At 47.7% G+C, this 15724-nt stretch overlaps 5 protein-coding genes and 1 non-coding gene across 6 annotated transcripts; 2 read left to right on the top strand and 4 right to left on the bottom strand.

The window, feature by feature from the left end:
- Positions 1–448: 448 nt before the first annotated feature.
- On the bottom strand, positions 449–1867 carry YALI1_D06131g (uncharacterized protein; the record flags this gene model as incomplete). Its single annotated transcript, XM_502420.3, has 1 exon — positions 449–1867. The coding sequence occupies one exon, from the start codon at positions 1865–1867 to the stop codon at positions 449–451; it is 1419 nt and encodes a 472-aa protein (XP_502420.1).
- A 3391-nt stretch (positions 1868–5258) lies between these two features.
- Positions 5259–5806, top strand: YALI1_D06094g (uncharacterized protein; the record flags this gene model as incomplete). Its single annotated transcript, XM_068282609.1, has 2 exons — positions 5259–5531; positions 5579–5806. 2 exons carry the CDS (start codon positions 5259–5261, stop codon positions 5804–5806), a joined length of 501 nt encoding a protein of 166 aa, XP_068138710.1.
- An 855-nt stretch (positions 5807–6661) lies between these two features.
- On the bottom strand, positions 6662–6780 carry YALI1_D06081r. The gene has a single exon (XR_002432113.3). It is a non-coding gene; the product is annotated as a 5S ribosomal RNA (ribosomal RNA).
- Positions 6781–8064: 1284 nt separating this feature from the next.
- YALI1_D06061g (uncharacterized protein) lies at positions 8065–8781 on the bottom strand (the record flags this gene model as incomplete). The annotated part of the gene is made up of 1 exon (XM_502419.3): positions 8065–8781. The coding sequence occupies one exon, from the start codon at positions 8779–8781 to the stop codon at positions 8065–8067; it is 717 nt and encodes a 238-aa protein (XP_502419.1).
- Positions 8782–9320: 539 nt separating this feature from the next.
- Positions 9321–10610, bottom strand: YALI1_D06043g (uncharacterized protein; the record flags this gene model as incomplete). Its single annotated transcript, XM_502418.3, has 1 exon — positions 9321–10610. The coding sequence occupies one exon, from the start codon at positions 10608–10610 to the stop codon at positions 9321–9323; it is 1290 nt and encodes a 429-aa protein (XP_502418.1).
- A 1720-nt stretch (positions 10611–12330) lies between these two features.
- YALI1_D06026g (uncharacterized protein) lies at positions 12331–12879 on the top strand (the record flags this gene model as incomplete). The annotated part of the gene is made up of 1 exon (XM_068282608.1): positions 12331–12879. One exon carries the CDS (start codon positions 12331–12333, stop codon positions 12877–12879), a length of 549 nt encoding a protein of 182 aa, XP_068138709.1.
- Positions 12880–15724: the final 2845 nt, after the last annotated feature.

Below are 15724 nucleotides of genomic sequence, written 5' to 3'. Positions count from 1 at the left end.
GAGTCTAAATTTCATAAATGTGCACTCACACAGTAGAGTCAGTCTCAGGAAAAAAGGCTATGAAGAGGAAGCTTATTTCCGTTGCTTGGGAGACCGCGGTAACCGTAGCAACCCCAGGTTCTCAAATGGGCCGATCCCAAACTTGGGTTTTGTTTGAAGGCAATTTGACGTGACGCGGACAGTGAACAGTTGGCAGCCCAATCAGGTCGTTCATGAACTGACATTCAGAGTGAAAATGAAGGATTTTCTCCAATTGGAGAAGTGAGTATTTTCGTTTCTACCATAATACTGTAGTTGATTGGCGCATCTTTTTAGTTCAATCCCAGTACGAGTACAAGCTGCTCTCGCGCTCTAAAAGTATCACCGTAAATCATCTCGTGTATTAATATATAAATCATCTATATCATGGTGGCGGGGTGCCGTGCTCATCTAAAATAAATTAATTTGTTTACAAAAGAGCGGCCATGATGGCGGCAGCAGCAAGAACGCCGGCAGCGGGGGCGTTGGCAGCAGCGGAGTTTTGGCTGCCAGAAGAGCCAGAGGCAGTGGAAGAGGCAGAAGAGGCAGAACCAGAGGCAGAGCCGGAGGAGGAAGCAGAGCTGGAAGATCCGGAAGAGCCGGAAGAAGAGGAGTCGGACTTGTTGGAGTCAGGATCAGACTCTTTGGGGTCCTTGTTGCCAATGGTGTCGAGACCGGACTCGTGAGAGTCACCCTCCTGGGTGGACTGCTGAGACAGACCCTCGGGCTTGCCAGCACCGTTCTTCATGTAGTCCTTAGCTCGGGGAACAATGCCGGGAATGGGTCCATCACCCTCCCAGGTGTTGGATCGAGCAGGACAAGTGGAGGACTTGCCATCCTTCTTGTATCCACCGTCACCCTGGGGGTTGGCCTTGGCAAAGGCAGCCTTGATGATGTCGAACTCGCCGTTAAACTTGGAGACGGAGTCGCCGTCGATCTTGACAATACCGTAATCGTTGGACTCCTGAGAGTACTCGTAGACCAGACCACCAGAGAAGACGGGGGTCATCTTGTCGGAGTACAGGGTCTCAATCTCAGTGAAGGGCCGCTCGGGGTTTCCCTTGGCGTTGTGTCGGATCTCGTTGCAGCCAAACTCGGACAGGAAAATGGGGATGGAGTAGTTGCCGTAGGCCTTGACCTTGGCCTCGTAGTCGGACTCCTCGTAGGTGGAGTTTCCGCACCACGAGTAATCGTTCATACCGAGCATGTCAATTCGCTCCTCCTCGGGGCCACAGTTGAAGTATTGGGCCATCTCGTATCGGTTCTCAGAAACGTCAGCAGCGGAGTATCCAACGGGGATCTTTCGCTTGGCCTGGTTCTTGATGTACTCCTTCATGTCTCGGACGACGGCCTTGATGACGGGGGCGGTGTTGGTGTTGTTCTTGGCGTTGATGACCTCGTTGGCAGCAAAGAATCCAAGGGTGTTGGAGTAGTCCTTGAAGGTGTCGATGGTAGCGAACACGTGCTGCAGGTAGGCGGCGTTGTACGACTCGTAGGGCTTGGCTCGGTTGACGGAGATGAGGGGAGTGTTGACGTCGAGGATCAGGTAGATGCCAGCATCGTCGAGAGCCTTCATGCACTCGCTGTGGTCAGCGGAGTTGTCAACAGTGTAGATTCGCACGGCGTTGACACCGAGGTCCTTGAACCACTTAATGTCTCGGTTGCAAATCTTGGGGTCAGCCAGAGGGTCAACGACCTTGGAAGATCCACCGGGCTGGTAGTCGATACCCTTGATGTAGAATCGCTTGTCGCCCACGAAGAAGGCGTTGCCCTTGACCTCAACGGGGTCGAGAGCAGCAGAGGCAGAGGCGGCCAGAGCAGCAGCAACGGAGAGAGTGGAGAATTTCATAGTCGGAGCGTTGAAGCGTTACTTTGGAAGAAAGAGAGAAAAAGAGAGCAGCAGCTGGCGCCCACTATATATTTATACATGCACATGTACATGGTGCGGTTGGTAGGAGCTCTCCGTGCAACACACTTGTTTTGCCAAGACACCAACATTCCGATTTAATCTAAGTTTAGAGGCAGGGAGGCGGAGGGATTCTGCAAAGGAGGTCCTACGCGGATGGCAGAGGGCTTGATTGAGGACGGTGCGTGTGTATTTGGGGTCTCTTGAAGTCATGTGGTTGTCGGCCAATCGCGGATTTGTTTACTTTTCTCCTTGATCAATAACACCACGCCCTATATTGACTAGTAAAATATCATCACCACAGCCTCGCTCCTCCCAGTTGTCCAAACTCTAAGTACAAACTCAGATTTACAGTTCAAGCACAAGTCGTGGACGTGGAGTCGCGTATGTTCTATATTTAGTTTGAAGAGATGAGGAGTGTGGGGATGGCTCTGGGTGTGAAATGGGCACAGAATATGCCTTGGTACCATGATACCGTTCATAGGATCTCAGAGCATGTCTTAAAACCCCAATAATCCGCCTCATCCTCGAGTTACCCCTTGCCCCTCAAACACCCTTGCAGTGTTAAAGTTACTTGAGGTTCTCAGAAATACTTACTACTCCCAACAACGAGAAAAGAGAAGTCGTACCACACTCTATCTTATGCCTAATAATATGCTTATATAGCCGTGTAGGGAGTGTTGACTGAGGGGACGCCATGGGGGTGAAATACCGTCCAAATAAGCCATTGCGCCGATTAAATGGCATCATTTCACCCATGGACCGCCAACCCATCACCTTGCCTCTTTTGGCTCGGTTTTTTTCTCGTTCCATCCCCCCCCATCTCCCCCTTCCCCTGAGGCGCAGTTTTGCACCTTGTACAACCCTGTTTTGCGGTGTTTAAACCCAATGAGGCAAAACATAACCGGGCTCTAAACTTTGACCGGCATTCGGTTCGACTCGCTCCTCCGTCCGACAAGGAGGCCGACAGATGAGCTGGGTATAACGAGCGGAGATTGAGCGTTTGCATTTCAAAAGGCGGGTTTCGGCCAAAGATAGGGGCAGGGGTACAAGATGTACAACACTTGTGCTGTCAGACATCTGCGTACGTACTTTGGTCCACATTCCGTCGCTTCATGTACGATGATAGTAGTCGGTTTTAGTGCCGAAGACTAGAAGAGCTACTTGAACTTGCTCGCAATTCGTGACTAGAGCTCGGACTCAGGCTCAAACTCGAGACGGCTAGATTGAATCTTCCGTATGGACACGAACACGAACACTCTTCGATGTTTCAAATCTTGTACCTGAATTCTAAGCAGGGATAAAGTGAGAATCGAGAGGCTGTGCATGGTAAACAGGTGGATACAAGCACGATTATGAGTACGATTACACCGTACAAATACCCGAAGGGTCATCGGGTTTGTTTGTGTACATCCGGTAGACTAAACTAGCTTGATTTTCTACACTAGAGGTCTGCGGACCACCATTGGCACGTGCCGTTCGGGGGTCGCGTTCAAGAACTGCATGCAACACGGTTACAAGACTCAAACAGACAAAGAGCCTGGTAGAGAGCGACGGAAAAAGGAAACAGCGCGGGTGATGGGCGTTGCATTTGTCGCAGGACGCGTATGAGACCTTGTTGGCTCCGGACTCGTGTTTGTGTACGTGTGTCGCCTGGTTCATGCATCTTCGATGACTTCATTTGACAGCTTGGCGGCGTGCACCTCGACGCCAAACAATGGAGTCGCGTTTCTCGCCAATGCAAGTTGGGTCTCGCTTACGCCGAAAGTGGACTGGGATCAAAGACTTTTTACGAGTGAATGTTCACCAAACGTGTTTGTGTAGGAGACGTACAGTAGATACTGACCAAGGACATTAGCAACGTGTTATTCTCGGGGTGGAACGTGACCTGTATCATGGTGGGCAACGTTTGCGGAGAAAGGCTGTGAGACAAGCAGAAACTCTGAAGAACGGAAACGGGAAAGCTGATATGGAGAAAGAGACGTCTATCACGTTTGGTGGTACAAATACAAACTGAGCAACTGCCACAGGTCCTTCCGTATAGAGAGACATTGACGCGTCTATGACATTAACTAAAAGAGAGTGGCTCTATGTTCATGTTCATGTACAGTATGTGCAGTATGGGATGTACTCGTACTCGTACCCTGTTAGTAGCCTGGGGGACTAAACCTTGGTCTAACAGGTCGTCTTCGGCAATAGTTGGCTTTGAAGCAACCCAGTATAATGATATTTGCTCGTTGCTGGGCGTAGCATATGTACATACTGTACAGAGTGGATGTATAGGGGATTGTCATGTGCTACAAGTATATATAGGCTGGCACGCGAATAAATGTGTCTTTGAAGTTACGCCAATTGGTACAACCACATTTTCATTGAATGCACAACCGTGGTAGCTAAGACTACTGAACGTGATAATCTGCCTCTGCTCTCATTTGCTACCTAAAATTACAGGGGATTCTGATGGTTATAAGCACTCTGAATCTGAGTAGAAATGGTGGTTTATGTTGTAAGTGTAAGAGTAATCACTACAGTACATACCTAAGAGGACTGCAATATGATTTTAAATAACCGAGAACGGTTTTACAACATTGAAGCTCATAAAAAATTCAATAAAAATACGAAGGACTACTTTAACTACAATTCAACTCACTACGACTCAAATATTCGGGCGGAACTCTCTGGTCCATGATTTATTCACCCAAGAGGTTCGGAATTTCACCTACTCCTCTCAAAACTAAATAAACAGGTTCGGTCAGTTACGTCCTCTGGCTAAGAGGTTCACTGCCTACTCCTTGAATAGTGTGTGACTTTGGCTCGTGCTCTTGCTCATGCTCTCGTCTGCTCTTGCATTTGGCACTTGATGCATCTGTGGACTCTCTGGCTCTTGCTCAGGCGTAATGGCTCTTATTGCCTTGTAGGACTTAGTGGCTCTCTCGCGGCGTTTGGCACTCATTGCCTGGTAGGACTTATTGGCTTTTCTCGCGGAATTGGTATGGCTGGCGTTTGGCACTTATTGCACTGTGGGCTTATTGGCGCTTTGCTCATGTCTGTAGCACTGGTTCTGGCACTTATTGCCCAAAGGGACTTGATGGCTCTGACTCAGGCATCTGTTGCTCTTCGGCGGCTCTCGCATTCGCACTCATTGGCGTATTGGCGTATCAGCTCGGGCTTGTAGGGCTCTTCTGTCCTTGCAGGCGTCTGTCGATGCAGATCTTTGCTCTAGGCGTCTCAACTCAGCGTCTCAGCTGGCTCCTCAGCATACTGGTAGCTCTTGCATTTCAGCTTGGCTCTTCAGTTTCTAGGCGGCCTCTCTCTCATACAGGAATTTCACCCAATGAGACTTCATAAAGGAGTTTCACCCTGTGAATGCGTGTGTATCAATTTTCATCAAAAGGAATTCCACCCATTAGTATCTCAGTCGGTGGCTCTGGCGCTCTGGCGCTCTGGCTCTGGCGCAGGCTCTTGGCTCTGGCGGCTGCACATGTGGTTTTCAAGAACTCTCACAAGGCACGGAGATGATGGCTCAGGCATTTCAGCCGGCCAAACTCGCTCTTTGCTCATGGCAGTTTTTCAGCTCATTGCGGTCAACCTGTATGGATTTATTGACGTGCGAACAAGGAAGTCAACCCGAAGGATTTATTGACTCCTCTCTAGCGGTCAACCATAGGACTTACTGACACTTGGCCAGGCGGTCGTACTCGCCTCAAGATTGAACTCGCCGATTTCTCAGCTCCAACGCCCAATCAGAAGCTATCGCACTCTCAGGCTCATACATGTTTTTCAATGCGTCATAGCGTGAGTCTCTTTACCGAAAATTGGGAAACTGGAATCTCACCACATTTCCCAAAACAACTCAAGCGGATTGCTATTCCTAGTTGTTAGACAGGTGTGCTTGTCAGCTCTGCATCTCAGCAGGCTATATAAGACGCACCTTCCGTCTTCAGAATGACTCAGAGTGAACTGGCCTGATTCTGACGAAAGAAAGTGGGACACCGACGGGGTTTATATACTTCTGGATCTCGTCATTAAAGTTCAGAGAACAGGGCTGGTGGCAAAACTGTGCATTAAATATGCATACCAGCCATTTAAGTGCATGTTGGTGCATATTTGAGAAACAAGTCGAAGGGAAGAGTATTCTCTAGAAGGGATAGAATGGAGAGTAAACCGACAAATACTGAGAACCACAGGCAGATTGAAGAATTTTTGTGTAATGAGTCCATGAAAAGTGACCTTTCAAGAGTACTAACCTCCTACATACCCTCTACACTTCTCGCACTGTAGAAGTCAGCCTTGCATATACGAGACCTTACATTTTCTTGAAGTCATGGAAGAACATTAGAGAATGTTCCAGTATTATTGAGGCGCTCAAAGCAGGTAATGGGACAGATGGGTTCCGTTTCGATAGCTGTGGCAAAAAGTTAGAGCAAAAGCGAGTATTCTGAGTTCTACAACATCTGCGTGTCTTCAGTCCTGGGTGTGCGTACATGTTTGAAAAGACTTGAAGTCATATGGTCGAGAGGAGAGAACTACTGGAGACAGGTGAAATACTGACGCCTTCAAACTACGTCCTCCATTACTAAGGAACGTCTCAAAACTAAACCTATAGTCTCATTGAGCCTATATCACCCTACAGTATGTTTTATACAATTGAAAGTGACTAAGCCAAAACCAGAAACATAAGTTGGAGACACCGCATGGAGAGAAGACAGCCAACAGCCCGGGTCGCAAAAAGAAAAAAATTGCAGCACCTAGGATTCTCGTATGGTCTCCCACTACAATACTAACTAGGCTCTCTGGTGCTTGACTATGGCTGATCGGACGGGAAGCCGTATTTTCACCAGGATATGGCCGCAACTGACAGGAATTGTGGTTGAAGCTATTAGACTGGCGGATAATTTCTCGTGACTAGCGAAAAATTTAACGAGTCAGGGTTGATTGCTGTGTACAGTAATATAGCTGGATGTATACCGTATAAATCAAAGGACCAATGGTGTGACAGGCTAGGAAGATCTGTTTAGTTTCAATTGGTGCTGTTTTTTGGGGTATGTACTAACTTGGGAACGTGTAGCTGAAATCTTCTCGATCTTTCAGTGAGTAATGTAATAGCTGATATCGGAATCGAAGGTCACACTATGAGTAGCAATGAAGGATGCACGAATGACATCTGTGGACCAGACATTGAAAGGTTGCGTGACGAGATGTTTGTGGTTCATCGCAAAGGTTTCTTGAGGATTTGTCACTTTTCCCGGTTGGTTTTGTCTCTTCTCGAAGACTTCAGGAAAGTGGGTATCGAGGGGTGAACAGCAACAGAGGCCATGAATTAATGATAGCTACAAACCTGAAAAGTAACACCTGGGAGAAAATACGATCATAAATTAAGGGCATTTAATGAATGTTAGGAGTATCCAAGATGTGTGGACTAGGACAGCTACTTGTAGTGAGGACTACCTTTGAGACCGGAAATACACACCTGTATTGGACTAATTTGCTAGTCATAAACTAAGACGGGAACATTGTCTGTATTTTCTGGAGAAATGAGCTTGACCTACAGTATTTGGCGACTCATAGTGACAAACTCCGACTTATAAAATTATTTCTGTGTTCTTAAACTGCTCGTCTTGTCCTTTCCAGCCCACTTGCAGCTGAAGCCTGTGCTTTCGAGAACATCAGTTCATGTTGATACATAACTGTTCAAGAGATTGTCCTTCTTTGTTCGCTTTCTTTCAAAACCTCGCGGACTTATCCGTTTCCGTCATAGCACAATTAAAAATAGCTGGGTCCCTATTGTACCAGGCAACCTCTATAGCTCCAGACCTTTCATGAGCTCCGCTAAATCCGCAAGATGACGTTGGCATCTCATTAGTTTTCCCCTCAGATCCACATGGTACTAACTAAATGGCGCTTTGGTGGTAGCATCGCGCTATCTATCATCAAGCTAGCCATGGCTTAGTTGCTATAGTGAACATTTCTGCTGATCTAGAAGTCTGACGAACCTTGGCATGTGCAACCGAAAGATTCCAGAGTCGCTTACCGTTCTTCACATACATACCGAAATCCATTCTCTATATTCTTAATCCTCCTCTAGTCCCTTCTATGGACCTTTGTTGACGTTGTACAACGTCCGCTCTCCATGACCACTCCTATGCCGAGGAAGTCTCTGCGAAAACAGACATAATGGAAAAGACTCCGTAAAATAATGCCAGTGGGTACGCGACCAGAGCCCGCATATCCGAGAGCCGCAGAACAGACACGAAGATTGCACTACTGGACCACGTGCACCATGTGACACTAACCAAAGACAGAATGGCGCCCAGGGTTCCATCCAGCTTCATTACCACTCCAAGACCCGAAATCACCACCAGTGGCAACAGACAGTAGCCCAGCACCGAGGCTGTTCGTGTGAAGTCGATGGACACGTCGGAGGCCATCAACTTGAGGATCCAGTGCAGAGACACGGATCCGACCAGGGCCACACCGTAGATGTAACCGAAATGCACCTTGCCGGACAGCAGCAAAAAGGTGCCAAACAGCAGACAGAAGAGAATGGGGCCGGCCAGATCACTGTCGTCCATAATATGCTTACTAATCGCCCGGAACGGGTTCAGCACCGTCAACGTCTTGGTTTTGATGTGTCCAAAGTTGACGCCGAGCTCCTCCAGAAGCGGGGGCTCTCCCGGGTAGCCAGAAGTGCCCAGAGCTGCCAAAATGCCTGTGGATAGCATTCCTGCAGATCCGCCGTATCCTCCGTATCCGTCATCGGCAGCGCCCGTGGATCCGCCCATCTGGCCGTCAGCGCCACTATCGAATTGCGACTGGTAAAACTGGCCCGAATTGTACCCTCCTTGGTAGTAGTTCATGTTGTGTGTCGTGACGTGACAAGAATGAGATGGCGATGTTGAAGCAAGTAGTACGTTAGACGTGTTTGAAACCTAAAAAAGAGTTTTGGGCTGTGGGCTTTTGCTAACATCGAGGAGAAGGTGGATGTTGAGGTGAAAGGGCATATGGAGCGTTGCTTACCAACCAATATTCTTGGTCTCCTTTCTGATGTTCGATTCGTTACTCTCTTCTCTGGCTCCAAAGAGATTCGCCATTCTTGTTTTAATCTTAGCCTTCCCATCACGTGTAAGGAAAAGTCAAATTGTTGTAGACACCAACCAAGGTTAGCGATAGAATGAAAGAAAATGACATAAGCAAATGTAAACAGATCGAGCCATTGTCACTTACCACGTTGTTTCGACCAATTCTTCGTGTTCCTACATCTGTGTTGCCTTTTTTACGAGACTCGCTGACCAGATGCTCTTTAACCAACAGCATCTACAAGTACGTACATACGGTACATACTGTACTTGTAGTTACAGTATACCTAAATACAATATATTACCCTCCTTGAAAGTTGCTACAATTTACCCGTGAGCAACTCGAATCCCACCTGGTCCAAGATATCGTACACCACATCCTCCGCGATCATCTCATCGAACCGCTCGCCAACAGACTTGATCTCTCCAGTTTCCAAGCCCTTCTTGACATCTTCGTGAACGGCAGAAAACTCGTTCTTGTCGAACACACATTCCACCTTGCCTCCCTTGAAACAACTGACTGTGGGATAGTAGCCCAGCAGACCGTCATCAGCATCTCCTGCATAATAGGAAGCATTGAACTTGGAGTAAGGAGGTCGATAATCAAGCAGTTCCGAAAACATGGTGCCCATATACTCGCCGTTCTTGTACACCTCAATGCTAGATCCCTCCAATACTGCTGGTTCCCAGGATGACTGGCCGTCCAGAATGTGATTGGCCACAGGATCAGCTCCACCAGCTGTGGCAATGGCAGAAACACCGCCCTTCTTGGGGTTCATCCAGTTTTCCATCTGTTTCGTGGGGATATACTCAAGCATCTCGAAGAAGAGCTGGTTCTTGTACTTGATGGGGTATCGATCTCGCTTCAGCTTGGTATAATCATGCTCTACACGGTTGGGGAGATTTAACAGAAGCCCAATGACGTCGCCGGCCTTGAACCCACTGGACATGAACGACTTGGTTCGACTCACATGAACACGGTCGCCATTCACGTCCCGGAGTCCATATCCATAGCCATCGAAACCCACAGGAGTCTCGAGGTTGGACTCCCGACGACTGTATCCCAGTCGCACGTGACCAGCAGGAACAGGTGTGCCATTCTCACTCACGTGGCCACTGTCTCCGACCTTGACTTCATGGTACCACTTGCCCTCTCTCAAACACGCTGTGGCACGCGCGCTTCTCCATCCACCGTCGCACGTGACGGTGTTCTCATCCACGTGACACATTCCCGACCGGTCAGACGCGCTCATACACACGGAATATGGCTTGGATTCGCCCACAGAGTACATGATGTCATCTAGCTGAGTGTTGGGTAAGCATGTCGTGTACCGGAACCCTCGTTTGTTCAATGGGATCTCCTCCATTGTCATGGATCCCGATACGGGCGTCCCCGTACCTGTAACTGCGGCAATTGGCTCTCCTTCAGTGATTGGGCCTGTTCGTTTTGGTGGCTCTTTGATGGGTCCGAAATCGGCTACCGACGGCTGTGGCGGTCTCAGGCGCATGAGCACAGTCGGATCGGTTTCATATGTGGTTTTTATGTTCACTTGACTGTCATCTTCATCGAGTTTCGTCTTTCTGCGTCGTTTCTGTGGCAGATCCTCCATTTTGTGTATAGTAGTGTTGGTGATGTTGGAGTGGTATTTTTGGGAGGTTGATGTATGGAGGGAAGCTTAATTGAGGTGGTTTTGTTGATGTGAGCGGAGTGGACAAAAATGTGTTCTGGAGATGCGACAAAGCGAAGGAGGTTTGAGATTATTAACAGGGATATATGAAGCGAGATTATCACTTCTTGTTGCTTGTTTCAATCGAGAAAACCCAGGTTTATGTGTTTTCGTGAAATAACTCTATTAGTAAACCGTCTAGGGAAGTGTATAGATTGCTGTGGGCAATGTTTGGATTGTAGAGACTTGTGGGGTTTTCCAGAAGGCTCTATGGTGCTTTCCTAGTTATTGCACTTGTCTTGAGTTTTCTTCAGTGTCTGTCTGAACGATCTTTTGTGTCATGTTCTGAAGTAGAAGTATGGTATTTGGAGAGATTGCAGTATGTTACATACTGCAAAGTATTGTAACTGTTAAGTAGCCCTTACGAAATGTCGCCTTAAGACCTAGTCAAGAGATAAAAGAGCGTGTGATCCCTAGCTTTGCTTCAAATATTTACTTGTCGAAATGAACTACCGATCTACCGTATGCAATACTGCAGCTACTTGTAGCGAGCTACTCCTTATCTGTAGAGCTTGCTGCAGCCAAGACGAGCCCCGTCGCGCACTGTTCTACGGCAGTTTGCTCAATTACGGTTACTTTACATCGCTCTCAACAGCGGTATGGTCCGATTCGATCGCCACTCGTACTTGTGGGCCCGCTATTCCAAGGTTTCTTAACATTTCGCGGCGTTGCAGTTGCTCCGAGCATGCAGCAGTCATGGGCTATGTTCGTGACCCACAGTGTACCCTTTTGACTTGGAAACTAGGGCTCTTTTAACCGAAATGCCTATTTGCCACTTGATTTGGACTCACAACCAAAGAGCACGTCACATTGCCCTTGGTACTACTCGAAGCATAATATGATCCCCACGTCAGAGGAAGCTTTTTCACCTTCACCCTTGCTAGGCTGCCTGATTGTGGGTGGAGACGGCCTGATAGCTGAGGAGTTGAACCGGCTCAGCCGAAAGTTTGCAGCATTTCGTGTAGTTCTATTCTTCTCGATTCCCACGTGTTTCTAGTTGTTCTTCTATCTCATCTCGCACAAACCCGACTGGGTTCAGATTAAGAAACGTCGTGCTCGTATTTTCGACACTAGAAGCGAAGATATTTCATCTAGCCGGCCCGTTTGAGATGGGGCGACACTTAAAAAGAAGTGGTACGATTCTCCAGGTGGCAACTGCGACTTTGTCTTCGTACGCCACGGGTCTGTCAGAGAGGGGAATACCGGTGCAAATGGACGGAAAAAGAAACGAGAATCAGGCGACCGTGACGGCCGTCAAATGTGCAGGTCTATGTACCAGTCCCCAATAGTTCTACTGCGCTATTCCAATACGGAATAGAACCAAAGAAGCAAAGAAGCAGCCCCGGATAAAAGGAAAGAAGCGGTATGGAAGACGTCGAAGACGTCGAAGACGCTGGGTGAGAGGACGTTGAGAACAAGTAACGAGAGAGAAAACAATTAGCCTATGTCCAGGAACAAGAAATTTGCCCGTGGTCAGCGGTGCCCAAGTAGCCTAAGGTGAGGATTGCTTTTACAAACAGTTGCAGAGAAACTGGCAGTCTGGTGTTCTATAGCCGTCCTGTAATGGATCAGGCCGTCCCCAAGTGCCAAGCGTTGGCTGCATATGAACACTTTGATAAGGTCCACCCTTGTTCATCTCAGAACATTCACCGCAACAAAAGCTGGACAGAAGGCATACGTACAAGTACATACAACATCGCAGAAAGCGTTCATTTCAGGTCTGATGGGCTCTGCAAGCGTATCGCAAACTCAGGACCATTTATATTTGTCTCTAGAAACATTCGAGTGCTCCCTAATTTTGTCTCTGACCTATAATACTGTACATAACTGTATTGTGGTCGAATTTCCAGATTACAGTAATACCAACCCTTCATTTGAACGGGAAAAAGAAAACCAAACGTACAGTACATACAGTGTACAAGCGGTTGCTATAATTTTACGTGCCCATACCGCCACAAGGCACGTCTCCGGAGCGCCTTCGTGCGGCTTGAAGCTGTTGGGGTTACGCCCTTTTGTGTTTTTGTGTCTGTGTGTCACTTTGCGAATATTGCATTTTTATTTATACGTGGTCGGAAATGTCCGTTGCTCAGCGGACATGCCGAGGTACATATTATGTATGATGGCGCTTACAAACGGACGAGCCCTCGGTTGAGCAAAATATGTAAGACATGGGATAGAAACCGAGGGCAGGAATCACGTGTACGTCACGTGGAATAGCCGCGCTGATGTATACCTAAGTGTCCAGTCACGTGATGGTCTTATAGTTTTCAACTCGGTCACATGACCAGAAATACACCCCTTCCCCCCATTCTCTAGAAGTTAACGCTCACATACGCTGTTCCTCAAGAGTGATAATTTTGGCCAGACTCAGACTTCGGCTATGCGTCCCATCAGGGGTACTGTCTGAGCACAGATTGGGTATATATACGAGAAAAGCAAAGTTAAGTCGGAAATTTAATGAGCGATGGTAGCAACGCCGTATTTATACCAAGATGGCCATGTTTGGTATCATTTTAATGGGTACGAGATTCTGTATCGATTTATGTTTTCAGATTTTGGATAGCTCTATTAATTGAGGCAGGAGGTATGAAATTGTGGTGGTGCCAGCATTGGCAGACGCACATTGGTGTCCAAATGTGACCGATTGACGTATATTATTTGAACACAGGGATATCAAAAGCTTGGCCTGCTGTTTCCATTCGCACGTCTCCTGTCTGCTTTCATCTTGTATCGACGGTATTGGTACGTATTCCCGCATAGACAAGGCCACAAGTATGATCATGGGGGTGGATCGAGGTAAAGGCTGAAACAGGAATGTATAGGACATGCGAAAGACGTTACAAACAGCCGTGGACAGTCCATATACAATGTCTGCCTTCGACTTTCAATCTGTCGAGCTGCAGGTCTAAAAAGCAACGAGTATGTTTCCATGCCTGTTACAGAGAAGACAACGGTTTACACTACCAGGCTGTGCAAGTGGGTTCGAGCCGTGTCGAGGGTGAAACGATCAGCAAGCCCTATTTGACAGGAGGTTTATGTGGAGATGATGGACTTGATGACCGCGATGGGCATGATGGACATTATGGGTGACATTGGTAGTAGTCCGTGGCACCGTGGAGTAGGCTAGTTCCAGGGGGTGACTGTAAGCGCGACCATGACAACGGTACAAGTACAGAACCATAGACCCCATGTTCATGACAGTAGAAAACTTGACTTAATTATTGAGGACCAAGAAACGGGACGCAATCGCACCTCATGCATCGATGGCTGTTTCACATCTATGGTTAGATATGGCTGTCGGACAATGTGCGATCGATTACGTCGACGGAAAAAGCAATAGTGACGTTACCATTTGACACATTCTCGGAAGTGAAGCGAAAGCGATAGACAATACAAGTCTTTAGTTCATGGATTTGCCGAGTCTGTAGTGACTCGCTTCCAACAAGATTCCATATCCATACAACCAACGAAAAGGGCCACACAACCCTTGTTCTTGTACAAGTACACTCACCGTTCTTGTACTAACTGGACTTCCATGCCTCGAACGGCATCGCTATCCTGCTACTTCGAAAAAGCAAAACATGTAGCCAAGGAGTTCAACAAAGACTCTCTGGGGTATATGCTGTATATCTTGCTCTTGTTTTCGACAGGAGCCAATCCCGTGCAGGTCTCCATAATGCCATCCGACCTTGGAACCACGCTTAAAGCCGACAATAGAGCTCGGTTTCAACCGCCGTATATCCATACATACCACATGTGTAAACGTCCCTGGTGCGGAGGAACTTAGATGAATGGGGGCTCAGCCTGCAGATCTCTGTGGGTCTGGACGTGTGCAAATCGTATGATTGAGACTTTGACAAACCCTGTAGGCGTTTAGAACAAATAGTGTTAGCGTGGAGTGCAGGTCAACTACTTTTAACGGGCCGAACAAGAACGGGATACAAGGCACTTGTACCGTAGAGCGGCACAATATCTTTGTACAGTACCGGGAACGGAAGTGCCTTCATTAAACCAATAGCAGAAGCTTGTGCCCCTATAGAAATAAGGTGCAATTTCATGCGTCTGTAAGATTAGCACACTCTGGATCCCAACCCCGTGGTAGCCAGGTACACCCGGGAGAGAAAGATAAAGAGAAGGAGAGAGAGAGAGCTGAGCGGTGCGGTGCTGTAAGGTGTCGTAATGGGCAAAACACGAAGTTCACCACACCCTGTGACGTATTAGATACTGTAAGGAAAGGGTTTCGTGTTTGGTTCTGAGATAAGTGAACGTTTTTCTGGGACATAAGTCTTCTGTCTCATGCTGGAGATAAAAACAAGGTACTCACAAACACGCACACACACACACCCAAGCAGGACACTTTAAGATCCAATTCACCACAATCCATGGTCCATAACCCGTAGACCAACACTTGGTTCCAATCAATAGACTATGACATCATCATCAAATGGCACCAAGTCAATGACTAAGCGGTAATAACATTGCTACCTAATCCGGCGATTTGCCTGGGACCTACATTTGAGTCTAAATATTTTTTGTGATTTCCGTTCTTGTCTATATTATTTGTCATATTATTGGTAAATTAAATACCAGATCTGGGTGATATGGGGCCCTACCAGAGCTCAGAATGAGAAGGAGAAAATCCAAGCCCCTCAATATGTCCATACGGTTCCGCACATGTCCACCAAAGCCCCCAACACCCTCTCCAACGACCCAGATCCACCCGCTGGACCTCTTTTCCTCTTCTGCCCAAACCAGATTTGCGTTTCACGGGTACCAAACTAGGGTAACCGTGAAACAACCGAAACGCACAAGCAATCTATGAGGATGCAGTGAATGAGCGGTAACGCACTCAAGAGGAGGAGGGTCTTGCATGCGCAAGTGGACTGGAAAGGAGGGGTCGACCTGATGGCGGACAGAACGTGTGGTCCCTCGCGTCACGTGATTCCATCTCTCTAGACCGAGCTCATCCGTCTATTGGAGGCGCTAAGTCTAAGATC

The sequence above is a fragment of the Yarrowia lipolytica genome, chromosome 1D, assembly GCF_001761485.1.
Source record: "Yarrowia lipolytica chromosome 1D, complete sequence".
Lineage (NCBI taxonomy): Eukaryota > Fungi > Ascomycota > Dipodascomycetes > Dipodascales > Yarrowia > Yarrowia lipolytica.
This window is presented reverse-complemented; position numbering and strand designations above follow the sequence as displayed.